The sequence below is a fragment of the Solanum stenotomum genome, chromosome 8 (genome assembly GCF_019186545.1).
Source record: "Solanum stenotomum isolate F172 chromosome 8, ASM1918654v1, whole genome shotgun sequence".
In the NCBI taxonomy this organism is placed as follows: Eukaryota; Viridiplantae; Streptophyta; class Magnoliopsida; order Solanales; family Solanaceae; genus Solanum; species Solanum stenotomum.
This window is the reverse complement of record NC_064289.1, coordinates 59155985-59178075: the sequence shown is the minus strand read 5'-3', so window position 1 is coordinate 59178075 and position 22091 is coordinate 59155985. Positions and strand designations below refer to the sequence as shown.

At 31.0% G+C, this 22091-nt stretch overlaps 1 protein-coding gene across 1 annotated transcript; it reads left to right on the top strand.

Annotated features, from left to right (window-relative positions):
• Window positions 1-15792: 15792 nt before the first annotated feature.
• On the top strand, window positions 15793-20051 carry LOC125872394 (probable polygalacturonase). The gene is made up of 6 exons (XM_049553110.1): window positions 15793-15933; window positions 17299-17616; window positions 18235-18355; window positions 18446-18620; window positions 18699-18769; window positions 19235-20051. The coding sequence occupies exons 1-6, from the start codon at window positions 15922-15924 to the stop codon at window positions 19909-19911; spliced, it is 1374 nt and encodes a 457-aa protein (XP_049409067.1). The 5' UTR covers window positions 15793-15921; the 3' UTR covers window positions 19912-20051.
• Window positions 20052-22091: the final 2040 nt, after the last annotated feature.

The window sequence follows — 22091 nt, the reverse complement described above, 5'->3', positions numbered from 1 at the left end:
AGTTGGTCACCACGGCAAAAATGGCCCATTTACAAGGTCAAACAATCCTCGGACCAGGTAAACCCCCCATTTTGCTGATTTTCGTGTGCTATAGTCCACGGTATTTCATGGTGACCTAGAATTCTGATGTCATTTTTGCCGAAAATTTACATGGACCTCTGTTAAGACCTTAGTTATGGATCCAGTTGAACACCACGGCCAAAACGACCCATTTACAAGGTCAAACGAGCCCCCGGGCCAGTAAAGCCCCTATTTTAGCAATTTTCGTGTGCTATAGTCCACAAGATTTTATGATGACCCAAAATTCCACCGTCATTTTTGCCAAAAATTTACATGGACCTCCATTAAGACCTTATCCATGGAGCCAGTTGGTCACCACGGCCAAAACAGCCCATTTACAAGGTTAAACGAGCCCGGAGCAGTAAACCCCCCTTCTCCAATGCAAACAAAAATGGGCTAAGAGCGGATCTCCATTCAAGGAAAGGTGCCATAATGCATGTTATTTGCAGATGGCATAATACTGATTGACGAGTTGTGAAGCGGAGTTAACGCGAGGTTGGAAGTTGGGAGACAGATTTTAGAGCCAAAAGGTTTCAAGTTGAGCAAGACCAAAAATAAATGTTTAGAATGCAAGTTCAATGACCTATCTCATGAAGCGTACATGGATGTGAGGCTTGACACACAGTTCATCCCCAATAGAGGAGGTTTCATGTACTTGGGTCAATAATCCAAGGTAATGGGAGATTGGCAAAGAAGTCACTCGTCGTATTGAGGCAGGGTGGATGAAATGGAGGCTCACATCTAGTATATTGTATGATAAAAATGTGTCACCTAGACTAAAAGGTAAGTTCTACAAAGTGGTGGTTAGATCACTTATATCGACTATGTTATATTGAGATGAGGATCACTTAGTTCTATAAAGTTAGTTCTCATGTCCAAAAGATGAAAGCACCAGCGACGAGGATGTTAAAGTGGATGTGTGGAGAAAAGTCATTCAGGACAAGGTTGGAGTGGTCCATGTGGAGGATAAGATGCGAGAAAAAAGATGAAATGGTTCGAGTATGTGAAAATGAGAGGTGCAAATGCTCTGATTAGGAGGTGTGGGAGGTTGTACGTAGTGGGCTTGAGGAGAAGTATTGAGATGAGGTGATTAGACACGATATGACATCATATCACCAACGAAGGTTTGGTGGTGGAGGATTAGGTAGAAAGGCTAGTTGGAAGTCGGCCATGTTTCTTTCCCGTTCTTAGAGTGTTAGTATTAGTTTTCTTCTCCTCCTTATATTTAGATTGCTATTACTACATGTTATTTCTTTATCCTCGATATCTTATGTTCTTGTTGTTTTTGCTTGTTACTGCTACCTCTTTTTCATAGTTTGTTCAATCTAATGTCTATCGAAAATAGTATTTCTACCTTCTCAAGACATGAATAAGGTTTGCTTACCCACTAATGTCCACAAATCCCACACATGAGATTACATCGTGTTTGCTATTGTTGTTTTACTATAAGATGGTTCCAAAAAGCGTAAACACACTAAGAACATGTTTGGCTTAACTTTACAAAAAATAGTTTTTTAAAAGTAGTTTTTAAATAGTCAAATTTTAGCAACTATTAAGTTAAAAAATAGGGGAGTACCTACTTTAAACTTGTAACTTTCATTTTGAATTTATTTTAAGTCTTTGTCAAACACTTGCAAAGACTTTAAAATAGGCTTTACCAACTTCAATCCAAACAGGCTCAACTCAACTATAAGGTGGATTTTGAAGAAATACATTCCAGCGAACTACTAAAAAGTTAAAAGGAGACAATCAACAAAGGAAAGGAAAACATTCAAATCAACAAAGAGAGAGAAAAAGTACGAACTTATCGTCGAGAACGAGAATGGGACTGAAAGTATCACTGGCCATGAAGAGTACTTACTCCCAGATTGACTAAATGGTTGGAAACCATCAGTACATAATCCCAATCTTATATTTCTTGGTTCAACAGCAAAAAAACGATGAGTTTCATTGAAGTGCTTCCAAGCCTCAGAATCTGATGGATGACGCATTACACCATCCTCTTTTGTATGCTCATGATGCCATCTCATGTCGGCAGCTGTAGCATGGGATGCATATAATCTTTGCAATCTAGGTATCAAAGGAAAATAATACATTTTCTTATAAGGGGCCAATTTCCTCTTGCGAGAGCAAACACAACGCTTGTATCTCTCATGGCCACAGAATGTAAAAGATGTAAGGCGTTCATCAGTGGCGTAGCTAGGATTTTTATGAAGGGTGTCCAAATAATACATAAGTAATTTTTTTTTTATGAATGGATGCATTGAAAAAATTAAAATTGAACTACATAACATTAATATTACCTTCATTTTTTACGAATAAATGTTCCAAAATTTTAAAAATCAAACTGCATGATATTTAACTTTAATGTTTGTGTTTAATTCAACATAAAGTGAACGAACAAAGCAAAAAAAAAAGGGGGGGGGAGGCATTCAACCTTTCACTAATCTATAGAGATGACAACAATAACAATACATAAATAATGGAAGCAGAATCAAATGAGGTGTTCTTTTGTTCGCTTTTAGCAGCTTTATAGAAAAAGTTTAGAATTTGTTTATTAACTTTAAATTAAATAAGTACATTTTAAATTTTAATGAAAAGTAATAAAAAGTCAAATTCATTGAAAATTCAATTAGCTACTAAACCTAGATTTCTAATTAATAATGTAATTTAATTAGCTTAGACAATTAAAGAAATAAGTTAATGAATAATAAAATAAGTGTTCTTTTTAAAATAGATTATAAAATGCACTTGTGGAGATTCGAACCCGTGCCTTCAAAGTAAGGAGGAGAGCCTCACACCGTTGGACCATAGCATCTTGATATGTTCAGGATGTCCAATCTATTAACTTTAACCATTACCAGTAGCATTTTACTTATATATATGGTATAATTTTCCAACGGAGGGTGTCCAATTGGACACCCTCGGGACACTGTAGCTCCGCCCCTGGCATTCATCATCACCCCAATATAACATACATCCTGATTCACAACAATCAATCTTTTCAACCGACAAACCCAAGCTACGCACTAGCTTCTTGGTCTGATAATAACTATTAAGAACTATGTTATCTTGAGGTAAAGCCTCTATCAACAATTGCATCATTTGGTTATAACCTCTCTGTGAAATGTTGTTCTCCATTTTAATATTTAACATCCGAGAGGCAATCGCAAGTTGAGAGAGAAAAGCACCGGGATATAATTTTTTATCAGCTGCTTGTAGCAAATCATATAATTTTTGAGACTTAGAATTAGGATCTTCCTCCATTGAAGGTTCACAAGGATGAGATGACTCAGGTTCACTATTGTTGAAAGATTGCCAACTTGATCTCTAGAGAAAAATGGGACCAGAAGCATCTAAAACCATTTGCCGGTATGAGTTATCATATCCCAATTCAGGTTGAGCACTACCATGAAAATCTTGACCCGAACAAATCTCATTGATCACTTCTTTTTCCCCTTGATGCTTCCAAACAAAATTGTTATCAACGAATCCAGACTTATAAAGGTTATGTTTAATAATTTCAACTTCCATGTATCTAAAGTTGTGACACTTTTTACATGGACATCTAACTTTGTCACCACTCATGCGATTCATTTGAGAACATGCATATTGGATAAATTTATCTATGACATCTATGAAACTAGAGTTTATAGCCCCTCGACCATCCAACCTCTCATACATCCAATTAGGCTCTAGATTATTCATGCTCGTATTCATGTTTAAATAAACGAAACAATTAGTAACAAGCACAAGTTGATTGAGGACTACTTCCAATAACAAACACATTTTTTGAGAACATGCATACTGGAAAGTCACTGATTCTCATTTATATTCAAAATTTGGTCAAAACATACAGATTGGCATAAAAAAATCAGTTGCTGAAATTGCTCACTAGGAAAGCTGGAAAAAAAGACTATTAGACAGTTGCAGAAACATCCCCACCAAAATTAGTTCTCCTTGGGATTTATAAAAAGTAATTCGAGAATCTAAGAAATGAAGAGAAGCACATCAAGGATAGGTATGAACACAATTAAATCTTCAATAAGATGAACTCATCAACCTCATGGTAGAATGAAATTTCAGTATTCACACTGAAGACCAAACACAAAATAAGCTCGAGAGAGAGCGAGAGACAACAGTGGGTAGAATCAATGACTCACACATCAGCCAAAGGAAAATATCAGCCCAGCTAGCAAAGATCAGACATTGGAATGACTGCAATGACTGCAAATACATACGGAACCCTTGGTATCATCTACCAAGTGTTTTGTTCACTATATTCAGATGTTTCAGAGTGTATTATTTTGATCCCAATTTGTTTCCTTTTACTATTGGGTTGGCCACTTCTGGGCCAGTACTTTTGATATTTTTATTATATCTTGTTGAACTTATCTTCATGATATAAAATGGCCTTTTTAGGCCACAAAAAAATATTTAAGAAAAACAAATGACAACAATCTTCTTCCTAATTACAATCAGTAAAGTAAATACCTTGAGAGTATATATTTAGCTAAATCAAGGGGAAAAATAAAGAGCAAGGCTTACTTCGAGTGAATGACAACCAGATACTAAGTATAATGTTATAGCAGTAGATACCTGCAATATTTAAACATCAGATGTCTTGGTTATTAACAAGAACAATAGAACAAATAACAACTAAACACTTAATATGAATTAGTTGTTGTCTTGAGTTGCATTTTCAAAGTGCTATTCTACAAGATCCTCTCTGCTTGTTCAATTGGTTGATTATATAAATATGTCTAATATTTTTCAAAATCACAGTCATGCTTGCTTAAAATTGCTTCTTTGTTTTCATGTCATATGCTTGTATCTTATCCGCCCAAATGCAAGAGACTGTTTTCATAGATTCTCAGCTAAACAACATCAGAATATCAATTACAAAATAAAAAAGAAATCATAAATCATACAAGTCAAAAGGTCCTTAAATTGTAAAACCAAAATCACCACAGAAGTAGCTTCTAAGCTAGATTCAATATTACAGTAACATTATTTATCATAAAAATAAACTCAACACAATTTTTATCAAGTTCCTAACTCTATTGATAGAACTCATTTGCAATCTAATGCAAATGAGCATAGTAGTATTGTTGTGTCGTAATTTTACTGTATTCAGAAAAATCACCTTTTGAAATGTTCTAAGTATAAAACAATTTTAGAAAAATACTTAGAAAAGAGTCGCCACTTAATTTTTTAAAGAAATTAAGAAAACTTATAATTTTCAAAGATTTAAACAGAAAAAATCATTTGAAAATACCAAAGAAGGTTCGGGGTTCAATTTACACTTCGAGAAGGGTTTAAGCATTCGAAGTGCCCGCTAACATGCGGTTGACCTGCGACTTGACTAAAATGTATTTGACGATTTTTAGAAAAAAATAATTCAACATAAACAATATATAATAATTTACACTATTTGGTTAACTTTGAGAGAAATAGTTAAACAAAATGACACATTTTATATTATTTCATTTTTAGAGAAATGGACCTAAAATGAAACATTTGAATTAAGGTGCAAGTAATTAGAAAATTAATAAAACTAGACTAATTAGAATTTATTTAGTTCATTTTAAAATAAATTAAACCAATTTAATAAATTAAAGTATGAAAAATCATTTTTTTGAATTAATTGACTAACCTTTTTGAGAAAATAACTAAGTAAGTATTTATTTATTTACACTATTAGATTAACTTTCAGAAAGTAGTTAAACAAAGAGCGATTTTTATTTTTTAAGAAAAATGGGACCTTAATTGAAATATTTGAATTAGAGACAAGTAATAAGAATTTTAACGAAACTTAAATTAGTTGGTTTTTTATTTGAGTCATTTTTTGGTTTATGAAAAAAACTATTTTAAACTAATAAATTTTTTTTTTTTTTACTAAAGATTATAAATGAAAATACAAGAATTGATAAAATAAGTTTTGTTAGAAACAAAACAACTCAGATGAATAGTTCGTCTTTTGGGGAATTCAACTAAGTTAATTAAAAATTCTAAAGTTAGAGTTAAACAACAAATAATAAGTAATCGCAATTAAATAATTAAAGCGTAAGGGAAAAATTGAATTTGGGCCTTTCTTGGGCCAAATTCGCTACTCTTTTTGGGGTTTAAACGAAACCCGTTTTTGGTATACAGCTCATGTATATCAGTGTATATGAGCATGTATATCAGCTCTTTTCGTGTATCTCTTGCTTCCGAAAACCTGTATTTCGTCTCAGCCATGTATTCCTGCGTTTTTGACCTGTATATCGATATTTTTTCCATTTTATACAGTGTATACACTTGTAGACATCATGTATACCGCCCTCTTTTGGGTTTGTTGAGATCTGAAAATTCAGTTTTCAGCCCCCTTTTATTGTATTCAACCTGTTCATCAGCTCCACAGCCTGCTACGGAGGCTAACTCGAAAGGAAAGAAAGATTTGGGGCCTTTATGGCCCATCCGAAATGCAAATAGAGAGGAAGAGTGTCCACAATGGACTCGGAAGGCATCCTTTCTCTGGGCAGCGAACAGAGGCGAACAAGCCGGGAGTCAGCGACTTCAACACCGACGTAAACTTCGGGAGCTCCTATGGGTCCTAGCAACACGAATGGACAAGGAAAACAGAGAAATGGATGATGGGTGCGGCTTAAGCTTTTGAGTTCTTTCCGCTGCCAAGTCTTACTAATTTTCTTTCAAATTTTTCTTTTTTTTAAGCAGTGATCAAAGAGATGATTATATAGCTGAAAAATCCGAGGAAATCGGGTGAATTTTTCAATTTTAAATTCGGACTCCTCTGCCTCTTTTCAATCCAACAGTGGTAAGCTTTGAAAAAATCCCTAAAAATGGGGGAAAAGGGACGTGAGGGTAATGGGGGGTCTGCAGGGTATGGGTTTTGCAGAGCAGTTGGACGAGATTTTTGAATTTGGCTGGATTTCTCTGGGTTGCGTCTGGAGGAAGAAGAAGAGTATGGGCGGTGGGGTACTGTATGGCGTATTTGGTCTTGTTGTATAGATAATGTTGTATATGTATTGTAGTTATGGGCTGGGTCATAGATGGGTTGCTGGAATTTTATATTGGCATACCTATTGGGTCTTGGGTTTGTTTATTGGAGTTAAAAAGAATGGGTTTGGGCTGGGAATGTGAGGAAATGGAAAATAATGGGCTGCTGAAACATATTTTATGAAGGCCCAAATTTTTATTCCTTTAATATAGCCAAATGAATTAAGAAAATAGCCAAATTGAGTTGATTTACCAAATTCGAATAGAATTGAAATACGATGAATCAATACAATTGATTTACGAGCTTCTTAGTCTCAATGACATAAAATAATTAATTCTATTGTAAAATAATTAATTTAATTACAAACTAATTAACTCGAAATTATGATTATAACTTAGACTAAACCAAATGAATAAGATATTTAACTAGGATGTAAAATCTTTTATGATGATTTTTGAATATTTATAAAATAACATGATTGCAAAAATATACATATTTATTATTAAAAAATGATAAAATTACTTTAAAAAATAACTTGAAAGTATTTTGAATTCATAAAACTCATTAATTCAAAATTACAACCATTCCTAATATTAAAAATATAAAATCTTTTTTGAGACGATTTTTGAATAATCATAAAATATACTAATTATATACGTATATATCATCTAAAAATTATGAAAAGTGACAAAACTATTTAAAAATCTTGCAAACTATATTATTATTTTTTGGAAATTTTATAAAACTAATTATTTTAAATCATTTGGAATTGAAGAAGCTTGAAATGATTAATTTATATTGTGGAGGGTCAAAATTGGGTGTCAACAACTGTCCCTCGTTTGATTTGGATTGATGAAAGAAATTCGAGGCAAACGAAATTGACAAATCCAGTTTTGACCGAACACATCTTCATTCTTTTGGAAAGGTATTTTGGTACGGAATTTAGGAATTATGACCTAACCTCGGAAGTGGGTTTCCTACATATATCAGGCTCTATGAGAATTCGAGCCACTTGTGGTTCGATATGCTTGATTTAGCGCACGATTTTGAAGAACTCAAAAGTTATTCCGATATCGAATTATGAAGGGACCAGAATGCTTGGGAATAAAATTTAAGGAAGGATGTTGGAATACAATCGAGTTTGCAACAAGTATTGTTGCAATTCATGTGAAGCAGAGCACACATCAAGAACCCAAAAGGAATAATGAGGAAATTATTCACAATAAACAACATGAAAGCAATTTCAACAATCCCCATGCACAATGACATAAATATGTATGCCACTCAATCTTATTTCCCGAAAGTTTAGAATGACTTTAAGAAATGCACCCCATCATCCAAAAAATAGAAATGTCCTGTAAAATCCCAACCCTCCCAATGACCACATTCAACCTCCCCAAACCATCAAAACAACTCCCAAAAAGGCCAAATACCAGCTCCTACACTTTACTGTTATTCAATCTTTTGCAGCAAAATTTTCTTATTGCAATTGGAAAACTACAAGCAACTATTAGGTCGCTGTGGGAGGGGGAGAAAGATAGATACCTTTAAGCGGAGAGAGTAAACTGATAGTTAGTAGTCACAAACAATGAAATCTAGCTGCAATAAGAAAACCAAATTAAGCAAATCAGTGTGCAATTTACTTTCACAAAAGCAAATAAAAGTAAATCACTGTAATGCTTGAACCCTAATCCCAATTTTTTAGAAAATCTTACTTCAAAAAAACCCTATTTTCAGAATACCCAAGCTACTAAAATCACTATTTTCATAACACCTCAAACTTACTTCGAGCCAAAGGAAATGGAAAGAGTTGAAAGTTATAAAACCCTATTTTCAGAATATAGACACTAATAAAACCTCTATTTTCAACACATCTCAATATTACTTCAAACTAAATGAAATGAAAAGAGTTGAGAGCTAAAAACTCTAATTTTCACAAACCCATCAGAGATAGAGAGATGATAGTTTGAGAGCTCACTTTTTAGACCGAAATGGAAGATTGAAGGAGATGATAAGAGTTACAGCGCTTACTTTGAGATGAAGATTGAAGGAGATGAGAGTTTCAGCCATCGGAGAGCTTACAACGTCATTACTTTGAGAGATGAGAGTTTCTGGTGAAAATGGAAAGTGTGGGGTGAAAATTGAGAGTGAAGTGATTTAGCTTAGACAAAAACATAATTTTGCAACAGCCTTAGTGACGGATTTTAATATCTGTTGCTAGTAAAAATTATATTTATTTAGATTTAATTCTAGCGACAGATTTTTCCATCACTATATAAATTAAATTTTATAAAATATATATTTTTAAGTTTAGTGATGTTTTTCCCTCACTATTTCCGTCGCGGAATATTAATTAAATTGGTCACACTTACTTGGTTGCCAAATTGGTAGCGAAAACTGGGGCGCCAAAATTCCGCGCTCATTTTTAGCGACCAAACAAATATTTCAGTTGCGAATCCGTCGTTATATAGTGACGGAATAAAATTCGTTGCTAATATCCGTCGCTAAACAGTATTTTTTTAGTAGTGTTCCTCCCTGAAAGACATTGAGAAAAACCTCCAGGAAGACGAATAATGTAAGGAATCTGATAGTACGGTAATCGTTGATAATTGACGGGATGCTAGGAGCATCGCCATAGCTCTTTACGCGATTAGATCAATGGAGATTTTGAAGTAAACTGATTAGATGAATGGAGATGCAAAGAATTAGTTTTTCAGCTTTTAAGCACAAATACCTAGTTTTATTACTCCTATTTAACTCCACTTGAAACTAATAATTATTGACTCTCTCTTTATTTCCAGATATATTGTATATCATTTTCTTAAGTATTAAATTAAATAAAACCTCCCATTATCTTAATATCTTTGCTTCCATTACAAATATTCAAGTGCAATTTGATTTATGTGCGGAATTGAATACAAGTTTTTTTTTTAAAATTTGGGAGTTCTTTTAATTTTTTTTTAAAAAAATGTAGCTTCATGACCCATAAAAGCTTTTTTAGAATTTTTCTTTAAATTTTTTATTTTCTTCATAATTTATTCAAGTCAAAATAATATCCTGAAATATGTTTTTGAAAAAGCTACAGCAAATACAAAAACTTACTTGATTTTTTAAAAAAAAATTAAGATTTTGAAGAGGTATTTATTTTCGCTCGAATAAATTATGAAAAGAAATTTAGTAAATTTAATCTAAATATCCATTATATATTAATCAAGGCACACATTTCAAATACTAACGTGTCAGAGACTTGTTTTCTTAAAAAAAAAATTGATAGATACAAAATTATATTAAACAAACACTTCTTGTAGTTTATCAACCATTTTGACTTTTTTTTTCTTTTTTCTTTTTTCTTTTTTCTTTTTTCTTTTTTATTTTTTATTTTTTCTTCTCTTTCTTAAAAAAAAGAGAGAGAGAGAGAACAAGTTAAATAAGGGGTACATTTTCTAGCTATATGAATCTAAATAAGGGGTAAAAAAGAGAAGGCGTAGTGGTAGCAAGGAATATGATGAGATGGATGAATTTTTTTATTTTATACTTGATCAAATTTATTTAATTCATTTTATGCGAATAAATAAATCATTACTTTATACATCATAAATATAAATTAATAGATCAATAAATATATTGAATACCATATAATTATAAAATAAAAAAGTAAACAATTGTCTAGTCATTGACTTTGAAGACTATTGGTGAGCATAAATAAATAAAATACTATGGAGTTAGAAATCATATGAGGATATACAAGTAAAAGAATAATCACAAAGTTACTTATCTTTTTACTTTCTTTTTAACTATGTGTTTTCAAAATTTACTAATCTAACTAATTTAAATAAGTTTTCTATCAAATTATTTTTCTATATTTTTACAACACAAAGTCAATATGTTTAATTATGGATAAAGTTTTTATCCACCCCAATTATAACGATAAGCACAAGTAGAAGTTTTTATGCTTGATGCTTGCATCATAATTGAATTCTTAAAAAAATGTATTATTTTTAATAAAACTGATACATGTTTAAATATATTTTTGAAAAGTTTAATTAACCAAAAAAAAAAAGGATCACATAAAAACTCTGATTGGTAGGGGAATTAAATCATGTACTTACCATAAAAATGTTAACTATTTTTGTAAGAAAAAGTTCACTCATTAAATAGTTTAATGTGTCTGTATGCATTTGGGAAAATTGTGGAATTAGCATAGAAATCGAATAACTTCAAATAGGCAAATAATCTTATAGTATAAAGACAAAATAGATTCATATGAATTGTGATAAATGATTAAAAAAAATCCATACTTAATAAGAGATATTGAATTTAATGAAAAAAAAATCTATTGGATGCGGGCGGCCTCTTAAGCCTTACTATATGCAAATTTAAATTTAGTCGAGCCTTAATATAATTATTGGACTCTGAATAATCTCTAATTAATCAAACCTCAATATAATTATCACTAATCATGAAATTGATTTTATCAAACTTTATATAAATATCGGACGCGAATAAAAGACCACGCTATTGGTGTGCAGCAACTAGCAAGGAAAGGCTGAATGATAATCACGATTAATTAGTGACTATTATGACTTTAAGACATGCTTATTAGTTCCTTATTATGATTTTAACTTAAATTTACTGTTAGCTTAATGACAATTTTATACTATCATAACAATTGAACTTGTTAAAGAAAAGTTACAATTGCTTTATTTTTCATGTTATGAAAAAATATTTTTTTACAAGTAATATTTGTAATTACCTTTTAAATAAAGTAAATTTTAATCTCAGTCCTCTGATATATATTAACCAATTCTAGCAATTTTATTGTTTTTAGTATATGTCATTAAATAAATTTATATTTTAATTAAAATATCAATTTATGTTATTCTATTTACGGATCTTCATAAAATTAAGGCATAATACATAAATGTGTCATTTAACTTGGTCTCATTCTACATTTATGTCCTCCAACTTTGGATATGCACGAGTAGACACTTAAACTTGTATAAAGTAGAACAAGTAAGCACACGAGTTCTACATGGCACAATACATGTAGGATGTCATGTAGGACATGTGTCTATATGTTCAACTTTATACAAGTTTAAGTGTCTACTTGAGCACACCCAAAGTTGAAGAGCATAAATGTGATTTGAAGCCAAATTAAAGGACATATTTATGTATTTTGCCGTAAAATTAAACATGTTAAATATCGTCTCATTATTTGACTATCATAAAATTAATTTATGTTTGATTAATTAGAATGTAAATTTACGCTATTCTACTTATAAATCATCATAAAATTAAACATGTTATATATCATTTCATTATTTGATGATGTTAAATTACTATTATTATTCCATATATGAAGACTATACAATTTTAAAGATGGTCTATGTCATATATATAGTTCTTCCTATATAAAAAAGAAAAAAACAAATATTTTCACAAATTTAAAGATTAAATTGTTGAGTCATATTTCACAAAGTCAAAATTAAAATTTCTCTAATAGCTAAGAGTTCAAAAAACAGTTTTTTCCCCTCTTTTTTCCTCTTTATAATTTCACTTTTCGAAATTTTTATATTTGAAAAATTCTAACAATTATTTTATGTAAAATTGTCTACACATTTTTTAAACACTTAATTATAAAATAAATATTTGTACTTTTTATATAGTAAGCTAATTTTAAATATTAAATTTAGTAGCTAAAGTATTTTAAAAGTATTTGGTATATAAAATTTTTAGAGTGTTTTTCTGTCCAATAACATATCAATACATCTAGTAGAATAATAATATATATACTCTGTATTTTCACAATGATAATACAAATTCAATTTACTTTACTTGAAACAAATTCATGATCAAATTATGGTAATTTACTATTATGAGATGATAACTTAGAAGTAAAATACATATTCACTTAATGATACTACATTTTTAATTCATATGAGCAACAAAAAACAAATTTTCTAATCCACAAAATAAAAAATAAAAGTAAGATTTTAATTTAATTTTTAGATTTTATTTATGAAATTACACCTAGTGTTATTGCACCATAATAGGTTTGGTACTTTGGTTCATATATTGAACCATATCCACTAAATAATGGAGTCCCAAGAATATTTCCTAAAATTCTGCCCTTCATATAGTTTTATTTATTTACTCTTAAATTTTTATTTTTATCACCAAAAAAAATTAAAAATGATTAGTGGCCATTAAAGAGTAAATAAAATATATTTTACTTATTATTATTTATTACTATATATTAGAAGAGTCTAGGATTACTACCATTGTACCAATAAAATCATTACAAATGTCCAATACTTACTATATAAAATATATAAGTGGGCCCCACCTCCTTCCACTTAAATAATATTTTTCAACCTTATCATGGTAAAAGTTGAATTTATTATCCTTTTCATTTAATTTTATATGATATTATTTTTTCTATAAAATCATTATATATGTTTTAATAATTTAAATTTCAAAAACATTATAATTTAACTTTAAAGATTTTATTTTATCAAAATCTTGTACATTGAAATATATAGTTATGAATTTAAAATATTTTTAAAATCATATAAAAATTTCAATAACTTCTCAAATTCCATAATATAACACTTAAATACTACATATTATATATTAATTACTATACTATAAATGACTTAAATACTCCATATTATCTATTACAATAATTAACAATTATTTGACACTTTAAATTCTATCAATGCCATATAAATTAGGATAAAAAACCTAACATATAATATTTAAATATATTTAAAAATAATATAAGTAATACTATACATTACAATAATTAACAGCTTAATTATTTAAAACTTATATAAAAAATTTAATTGACTCTCTAAATTCTATTGGTACCACATAAAATAGATTATATAATAAACATATATTGTTTGAAATTGACGAAAAAGAAACAATAAATTACAATAATTAATAAAAAAAAAAGTCCACTCCAAAAAATCTATCAATTAACAACATATATTGTTTGAAATTGACGAAAAAGAAACTATAAATTACAATAATTAACAAAATAAATCTCTCGACTCCAACAAATCTATCAATTAATGCCACATAAATTGGGACATGGCAAATAACATATATTATTAAAAAATTAGGTTCAAAATGTACTATAAAATACAATAATTAACAACTTAATATATTAAAGAGACATATAAAAAAGGGTTAATATTTGAAATTCTGCATCTGCCACATAAATTAGAACAAATAGAGTAATAAATATTATTTTCAAAATTATGTTAAAAAAAAGTACTACAAATCACAATAGCTAACAATTTAAAATATTTTTAAAATCATATAAAAATTTCAATAACTTCTCAAATTCCATAATATGACATAAATTTAAAAAAAAAGTGTTATAAATCATAATAAATAGTACAATATTTAAACTACTTTAAAAGCATTATAAATTGTAATAAATAATACAACAATTTAAATTACTTAAAATTTAACGACTTAAAAATATTTTTTTAAATGTATTAAAATTTTGGTTAATTGTCAAAACTTTACATGTGCCACATAAATTGGGACATGGACAGTCACACATATTTTTTTAAAAAAATTACATTAAAAGTATTCTATCAATTAACAACATATATTGTTTGAAATTGACGAAAAAGAAACTATAAATTACAATAATTAACAAAATAAATCTCTCGACTCCAACAAATCTATCAATTAATGCCACATAAATTGGGACATGGCAAATAACATATATTATTAAAAAATTAGGTTCAAAATGTACTATAAAATACAATAATTAACAACTTAATATATTAAAGAGACATATAAAAAAGGGTTAATATTTGAAATTCTGCATCTGCCACATAAATTAGAACAAATAGAGTAATAAATATTATTTTCAAAATTATGTTAAAAAAAAGTACTACAAATCACAATAGCTAACAATTTAAAATATTTTTAAAATCATATAAAAATTTCAATAACTTCTCAAATTCCATAATATGACATAAATTTTAAAAAAAAGTGTTATAAATCATAATAAATAGTACAATATTTAAACTACTTTAAAAGCATTATAAATTGTAATAAATAATACAACAATTTAAATTACTTAAAATTTAACGACTTAAAAATATTTTTTTAAATGTATTAAAATTTTGGTTAATTGTCAAAACTTTACATGTGCCACATAAATTGGGACATGGACAGTCACACATATTTTTTTAAAAAAATTACATTAAAAGTATTCTATCAATTAACAACATATATTGTTTGAAATTGACGAAAAAGAAACTATAAATTACAATAATTAACAAAATAAATCTCTCGACTCCAACAAATCTATCAATTAATGCCACATAAATTGGGACATGGCAAATAACATATATTATTAAAAAATTAGGTTCAAAATGTACTATAAAATACAATAATTAACAACTTAATATATTAAAGAGACATATAAAAAAGCTTAATATTTGAAATTCTGCGTGTGCCACATAAATTAGAACAAACAGAGCAATAAATATTTTTTTCAAAATTATGTTAAAAAAAAGTACTACAAATCACAATAACTAAAAATTTAAAATATTTTTAAAATCATATAAAAATTTCAATAACTTTTCAAATTTCATAATATGACATAAATTAAAATAATAAAAAATATATATATTGGGCCCCATGCTGGCACGGGGTCCTATATCTAGTAAGTATATAAAATGCATGTTTTTTCACTAATCATTAGCATTATTCAATTACACCTCCTCTCTCTCTCTCTCTCTCTCTTCTTTCTCTCTTCACTCTACAGTGTAAAATCTCATAAGAAGAAGAGGATTGATTGTCTACATTTCTGAATAAAAGAGAACAGATTCATGAAGGGTCTAGTAAGTACGTTTTTTTTAAAGGATTTTTACAAGTTTAATTTTTTCAATTTTAATTACGTGAGCAGCATCTGCTATTGCCAAGAAACAGAGTATTAATCTTTATTTGTTGTTGCTAATCGAGTTTTTGGTGTGATTTTAGTAATGGGTATTCAATTTTATTGCAAAATTTGTGCTAAAAATTGAGTCTTGGAGCTACTTTTTGTACTGTATGTACTTTCAATGGACTTCTCTTCATCTTTGTGGAATTTGCTTAAATTGATTGTTATGACTACTTCTTTAGAAATTTTCTCGATCTGGAAACTGGGATCTTATGATTTGATCTACATTGTCTTTTTTCAGGAGAATAAGTAGGACAGGTTTCTAGATTTTAGGATTTTTTTTTTGCAATTCCAAGATTTTGATTTTTTTTGTTTCCTAGAATGAACTTGTTTTGTAAGTGGGGATGCTTATATTTTTGTGTATTTTTTGCTCATAAATATTGAGACAAAAACACCAGTTGAAGGTAACAGGTATCCCGTAAATTAGTTGAGGTGTGCGGCAAGTCAACTGGTTATATAAAAAAGAAAAAAAAGAAGAGGGATCTGATATGAAGCTGCAGCTGATATACAATTGGTTAATCTCAGTGCTTTGAATTACTAAAAGCTTGTGAATTTATGTACATACACCTGATTTGTGCTCTTCTTTCTTTTTTCCTTTTTCTGTTCTCATTATTATCTTTATCATTTGTACTCCCTTTTTTTAACTTACATTCATGAGGACTTGCCATAGTTTTGTGTTTTTGCTTCAGTTAAAAGCTCAGTTACTTATTGCTACAAGGTTTCTTTTTTCTGAAAATGAAGAAAAAAAAAAAGTTATCTAGTTGAGCTCTTTCTACTGGTTTTGTCTAAATCCTTTTCTGAAATTTTCAATTATTGGAGCTCTTTTGTATCTCACTTGGTTTTTTTTCGAATCTACTCGTTATAGAATGTCGACAAAGTACTGTTTCAACTATAACTTTGGCCTAAGTATGCAATGCCGTGGTTTAACTTTTTTAGACTTTTGTCTTCCTTGAGCATCCGCATCCAACCAAAACAGTGTCATAGGTAAAAAAGCCAAAAAGACCCGGAGTCTCTTTTTTCTTATTCTTTAATAGTGGAGAAATGCTAGATTTGAAGAACTTTTATATAATGTTGGAGGACATGGGACCACTGATATTGTATTGGTAGCTTTTTAAATGACCACGCTATGCATCTCTCTTCATGTGAGTCTCTTGCTTGCATATGATTATTGATGGGATTGATATTACAAGATATGAATGGTTAAGCAGTAGTAAGTGCATGGTACTGAAAGACTTACCATTTCCTTTTTTGCATTTATCTTTTCCAGGCAGTGCTAATTTTGCTGTTGGCGTTAAGTCGTAGTATTGAACATACTGAAGCTCAATTTGACGGAGAATGCAAATTCCACAAGCCTCTGGAACCCAGACCTCACAGTGCATCAGTGTTGGACTTTGGGGCTGTGGGTGATGGGGAGACTCTAAATACTCTGGCCTTCCAGAATGCCATTTTCTATCTCAAATCCTTTGCTGACAAAGGTGGAGCACAGCTCTATGTTCCAGCTGGAAGGTGGCTGACCGGAAGCATAAAGCTTACCAGTCACCTCACACTCTTCCTTGAAAAAGAAGCCATTATTCTGGGATCAAAGGTTAGCCCCTGGACTGGTTCTGAAGTTCCAGCTTGTTTAGATATTTTTTGTGCTCATGGAAATATAAAGGCTGTTGCTGTATTTACAATAGCCGAATTAATTCTTGGAAAAGAAATGATTAGCTTGAGGCACTCAAGGGTGTGGCCTAGTGGTTAATGAGGTGAGTCGAAAACCATAAGGTCTCAAGTTCAAATCCTAGCGGAGGCAAAAATATTAAGTGATTTCTTTCCAAGCCTTGGTGCATGTGTTGGTTGGAGGTAGCCAGTACCCCGTGGAATAGTTGAGGCGCGTGCTAGCTGGCCCGGACACCACAATCATCAAAATAGGAAGAAGGAAGAAATGATTAGCATGAGAACTTGTAGCACTTAATGATGAGGTGTTATGGTTTAGTTGCTGTAAATTATACTGAAATCTACATTCAGGCAACTCCAACAGAGAAGATGATAGATGTTCTGCCGCGGAAGGGTAGATCACAAGTTGTCATAACCTCCTAATAATCAAATTTTAATGTTTGTATATGCATTATGATGGTGGGGAGTAACTTCAGGTCTCAATGTATTTACATATGCATTGGATATATACATTTGTTATTTATAAGTATACGTTTTTGCAATGTAGGATTATGCTCATTGGGATATAGTTGAAGCCTTACCCTCTTATGGTGGAGGTATTGAGGCACAAGGTGGAAGATATCGCAGCTTGATTTTTGGAGATAATTTAACTGATGTTGTGATAACAGGCAGGAATTCCTTCATTGCATTGATCTACTAATTTAATATTTCTGTTGTTATCCCTGAATGCAGCCACCTCATGCCTATTGCTTGTGCAGGTAATAATGGAACTGTTGATGGTCAGGGTTCTATATGGTGGGAGCAGTTCACTGCCCATTCTTTAAATTATACTCGACCGCACCTAGTAGAATTTGTTAGCTCCAAAGATGTTGTCGTCTCAAACTTGACCTTCCTGAATGCTCCTGCCTGGAATATTCACCCGGTGTATTGCAGGTAAGTTCATTATCTCTGTGAGAAAAGCTTTTCAATATAAGGTTCGGCGGTAAGATCTGAAATTTTTATATTTTGCAGTAATGTTGTGGTTCAGAACATATCGGTTCACTCTCCAGCTAACTCCCCATATACCTATGGTGTAGTACCAGGTTGATTTAAATATAATTATTTCTCTTACCTTTTTTACTTTGTATACAACATTTGTGCATCTGAAACCTGTTTTAAGTGGTACATAAAGTAGCCAACACTTTTGTTTGTCCAAGAACCTCAGATTGATTTTCTAAGACAATTTTCAGCCAAAAATTGGATAATTTTCTTTACACTCAAGGGGAAGAACCGGATAGTTTCCTGTTACTGCTTAGTTCATCAAACAATGCCAGTTTTGTGCAGCAAAACAGAAGCAAGTTTATAATAAATTAAATGTATATACACACACACACACCAACAACAACACCATTAGTATAAATTTGAAGGTACACATAGCCTTCACTCTGTTTTTACTTTGATGAGACTAAGTACTCCAGATTTTACTGAAACAATATGTAGTTGTTTGTTCTGTTTTAGAAATTTAGAGGTACTTTCCAAGTAATGTGAGACCTTATATGCAACTTCAGATTCTTCCGAGCATGTGTGCATTGAGAACAGCAACATTAGCATGGGCCATGATGCTGTTGTTCTCAAAAGCGGTTGGGACAAGTACGGGATTTCCTATGGCAAACCTACTTCGAATGTCCATGTTCGAGGGGTTAGGCTGCAGTCTTTTGCAGGTGCTGGAATGGCTTTTGGCAGTGAGATGTCTGGTGGTATCTCCAATGTGCTAGTAGAGCATGTTTACTTGCATGACTCCCTTTTGGGGATTGAGCTGAAGACAGCAAGAGGAAGAGGTGGTTATATCAAAGATATTCTAGTTACAGATGTGGTTATGGCAAATGTGCAAGTGGGAATTGAGGCCATCGGTCATTGTGATTCTCATCCGGACAAGAAATTTGATCCGTCTGCACTTCCAGTTGTTAGTGGTATCACCTTTGAGGACATTGTTGGCACAAATGTTTCTATAGCAGGCAATTTCACTGGATTATCTGAATCTCCCTTTACTTCAATATGTCTATCAAACATCACCTTTTCCATTTCTTCCAACCCTTTTACACCATGGCTATGCTCTGATATATCCGGTTCTTCTCAAAATGTGTCTCCTGAACCATGTCCTGAGCTCGAGAGCTCATTTTCTAGTACTACTTCAACTTGCTTTGCCCTCTTACACCACCCTTACAGTCAAGTTGCAGTTTTGTAAGTGAAACAATTCATTTCATTGAAACTATACAATGAGACACATTTCAACTTCCAATGCTGGTGTATATTCTCCAATAAGATGCAATGCAGAATCTACGGTGTCGTGCTTATGCAAGTATCAAGAATCCAATGATACAAACATTTTCATTCACATATAGGAAAAGTTTTGGTAGTGCAGCAAATTCAGATGAGTTGTTCCTTTCTTGTCCCTTTGTTCATTTGAGTTTTTTTGTCATTTGTCTTACATTTGTAAATTAGGCCGCAAAGAAGGGGTGTTATAGTTGATTGTCATTGTTGAAATAATCTTTTTTTGTCATTTGATTGAATTGAAAAGAGTTGTTAGTACAGAGTCTTGAGTTGAAGGCATCAAATTGCAAATTTTCTTTTAAGGTTACCTCTACTTGCACACCCTGCCTTTTGAGGTGACTTTAATGTTGTCATATCAACATTACTAGGTATTGTCTTGAGTTGAAGGCATCAAATTGCAAATTTTCTTTTAAGGTTACCTCTACTTGCACACCCTGTCTTTTGAGGTGACTTTAATGTTGTCTTATCAACATTACTAGGTATTGTCTTGAGTTGAAGGCATCAAATTGCAAATTTTCTTTTAAGGTTACCTCTACTTGCACACCCTGCCTTTTGAGGTGACTTTAATGTTGTCTTATCAACATTACTAGGTATTCATATGTAGATCAAGAATTATTATGGAGATAAGTTATTTTTCCATTTGATTGAATTGAAAAGAAATCATAGCCCACAAAGTCTTGTGTTCAAGGTATGCAATTTTCCGTAGGCAACATTATCAAAAGCAGCAGCAACAACATATCCAGTGGAATCCTACAAGTGGGGTCTGGGGAGGGTAGAATGTATGTAGACCTTACCACTATCTCGTGGAGGTAGAGGTTGTTTCCGAACGCTCAAAGGTCCGTTGGTATTTAATGAAAAAAGGCGCAAACAGATATATATATATATATATATAGTCCAGGAATAATAATTATAAGCATGAATAGAAAATAAATGAACAAAGAAATTGAAAAAAGTTAAAATAAAGTGATGTATCTATTGTTTAGTGTCTCTTCTAAAGAGGCTCATTATTGGCAAGAAAAAGTAAGTCATAGAACCTTAATGATGAGATTGAAGTGCTCATTAAGCAAGGTGAAATGTTCTACATGTTTTGAGCCTCGCTTTAGGGTTTAAGCGCTCCTTTGACAATATTGTGTATTAGTTATACACTATATTGAGTATTAAGATGTGTATCACTATTTACTAATATCATGGATTTCTAGGTATTAGCAATGTAATGGTTTTAATGCATGCATTAACACGATTAAAGACTCATTTACCCTTCAAAACCTTTTTTACATTTTTTCCACCATAAATCATAATAGTGGAGGTATCTTTGTAAATAATTTTTTTATGCAATCCATGCTATTTTAAATACATCAAACTAAACAATGCACAAAAAAAATCTATGTATAATTAATGTAAGCATAACTAATACATGCATTGTTAATGCAAACATTACAACTACACTCTAATTAATATTATTTTTATACACTCTACCGAACTTCCAAACTTCATGTTGTCATGTCAACATTAGAAAACATTATGGCAAGATTTGTAATGGAGACAGGTCTTTAACTGACAGTACCTTAGTTTGTTTTGTCATTTCATTTTTCTTTTGGCCCAGTTAACAATAAGCAATTGCTATCGATTTGTTAAGTAAAAGGTGTTCGGGCAGACACTATGGTATAAAATATGAAATATGCCATAAGGAGCACAATCTTGTAAACAATACTAAGATGAATTACGTAGAAATAGTTTTCTAGCCCTTTACAATTATTATTTTTAGTTTTATGGTCTTCTTAAAAATACGAAATGACCGTTATATAATATTCAAACTGGAAGAGATCTCATTTCGTGGATGAATTATGTGGAAGGACATCAACTGATGAAAGTTGTCCTGGTCCCTGCCTGTATTCCACTGAGTTCCATTATCCTTGCTATAATAGTATGTTGTATGAAGGCAGTAAAAGTCACTTTGTTGATCGGAGTCTTCAAAAATGTCAGATCCAAACGGGTGTTTTGGAAAGTCAACATAGGAACTAAAAGGAGAAAAAGATGCAGCAATTAAATCCAGGGAAGGGGACAAGTAAAACAAATAGATGTAGACTGAAGAAA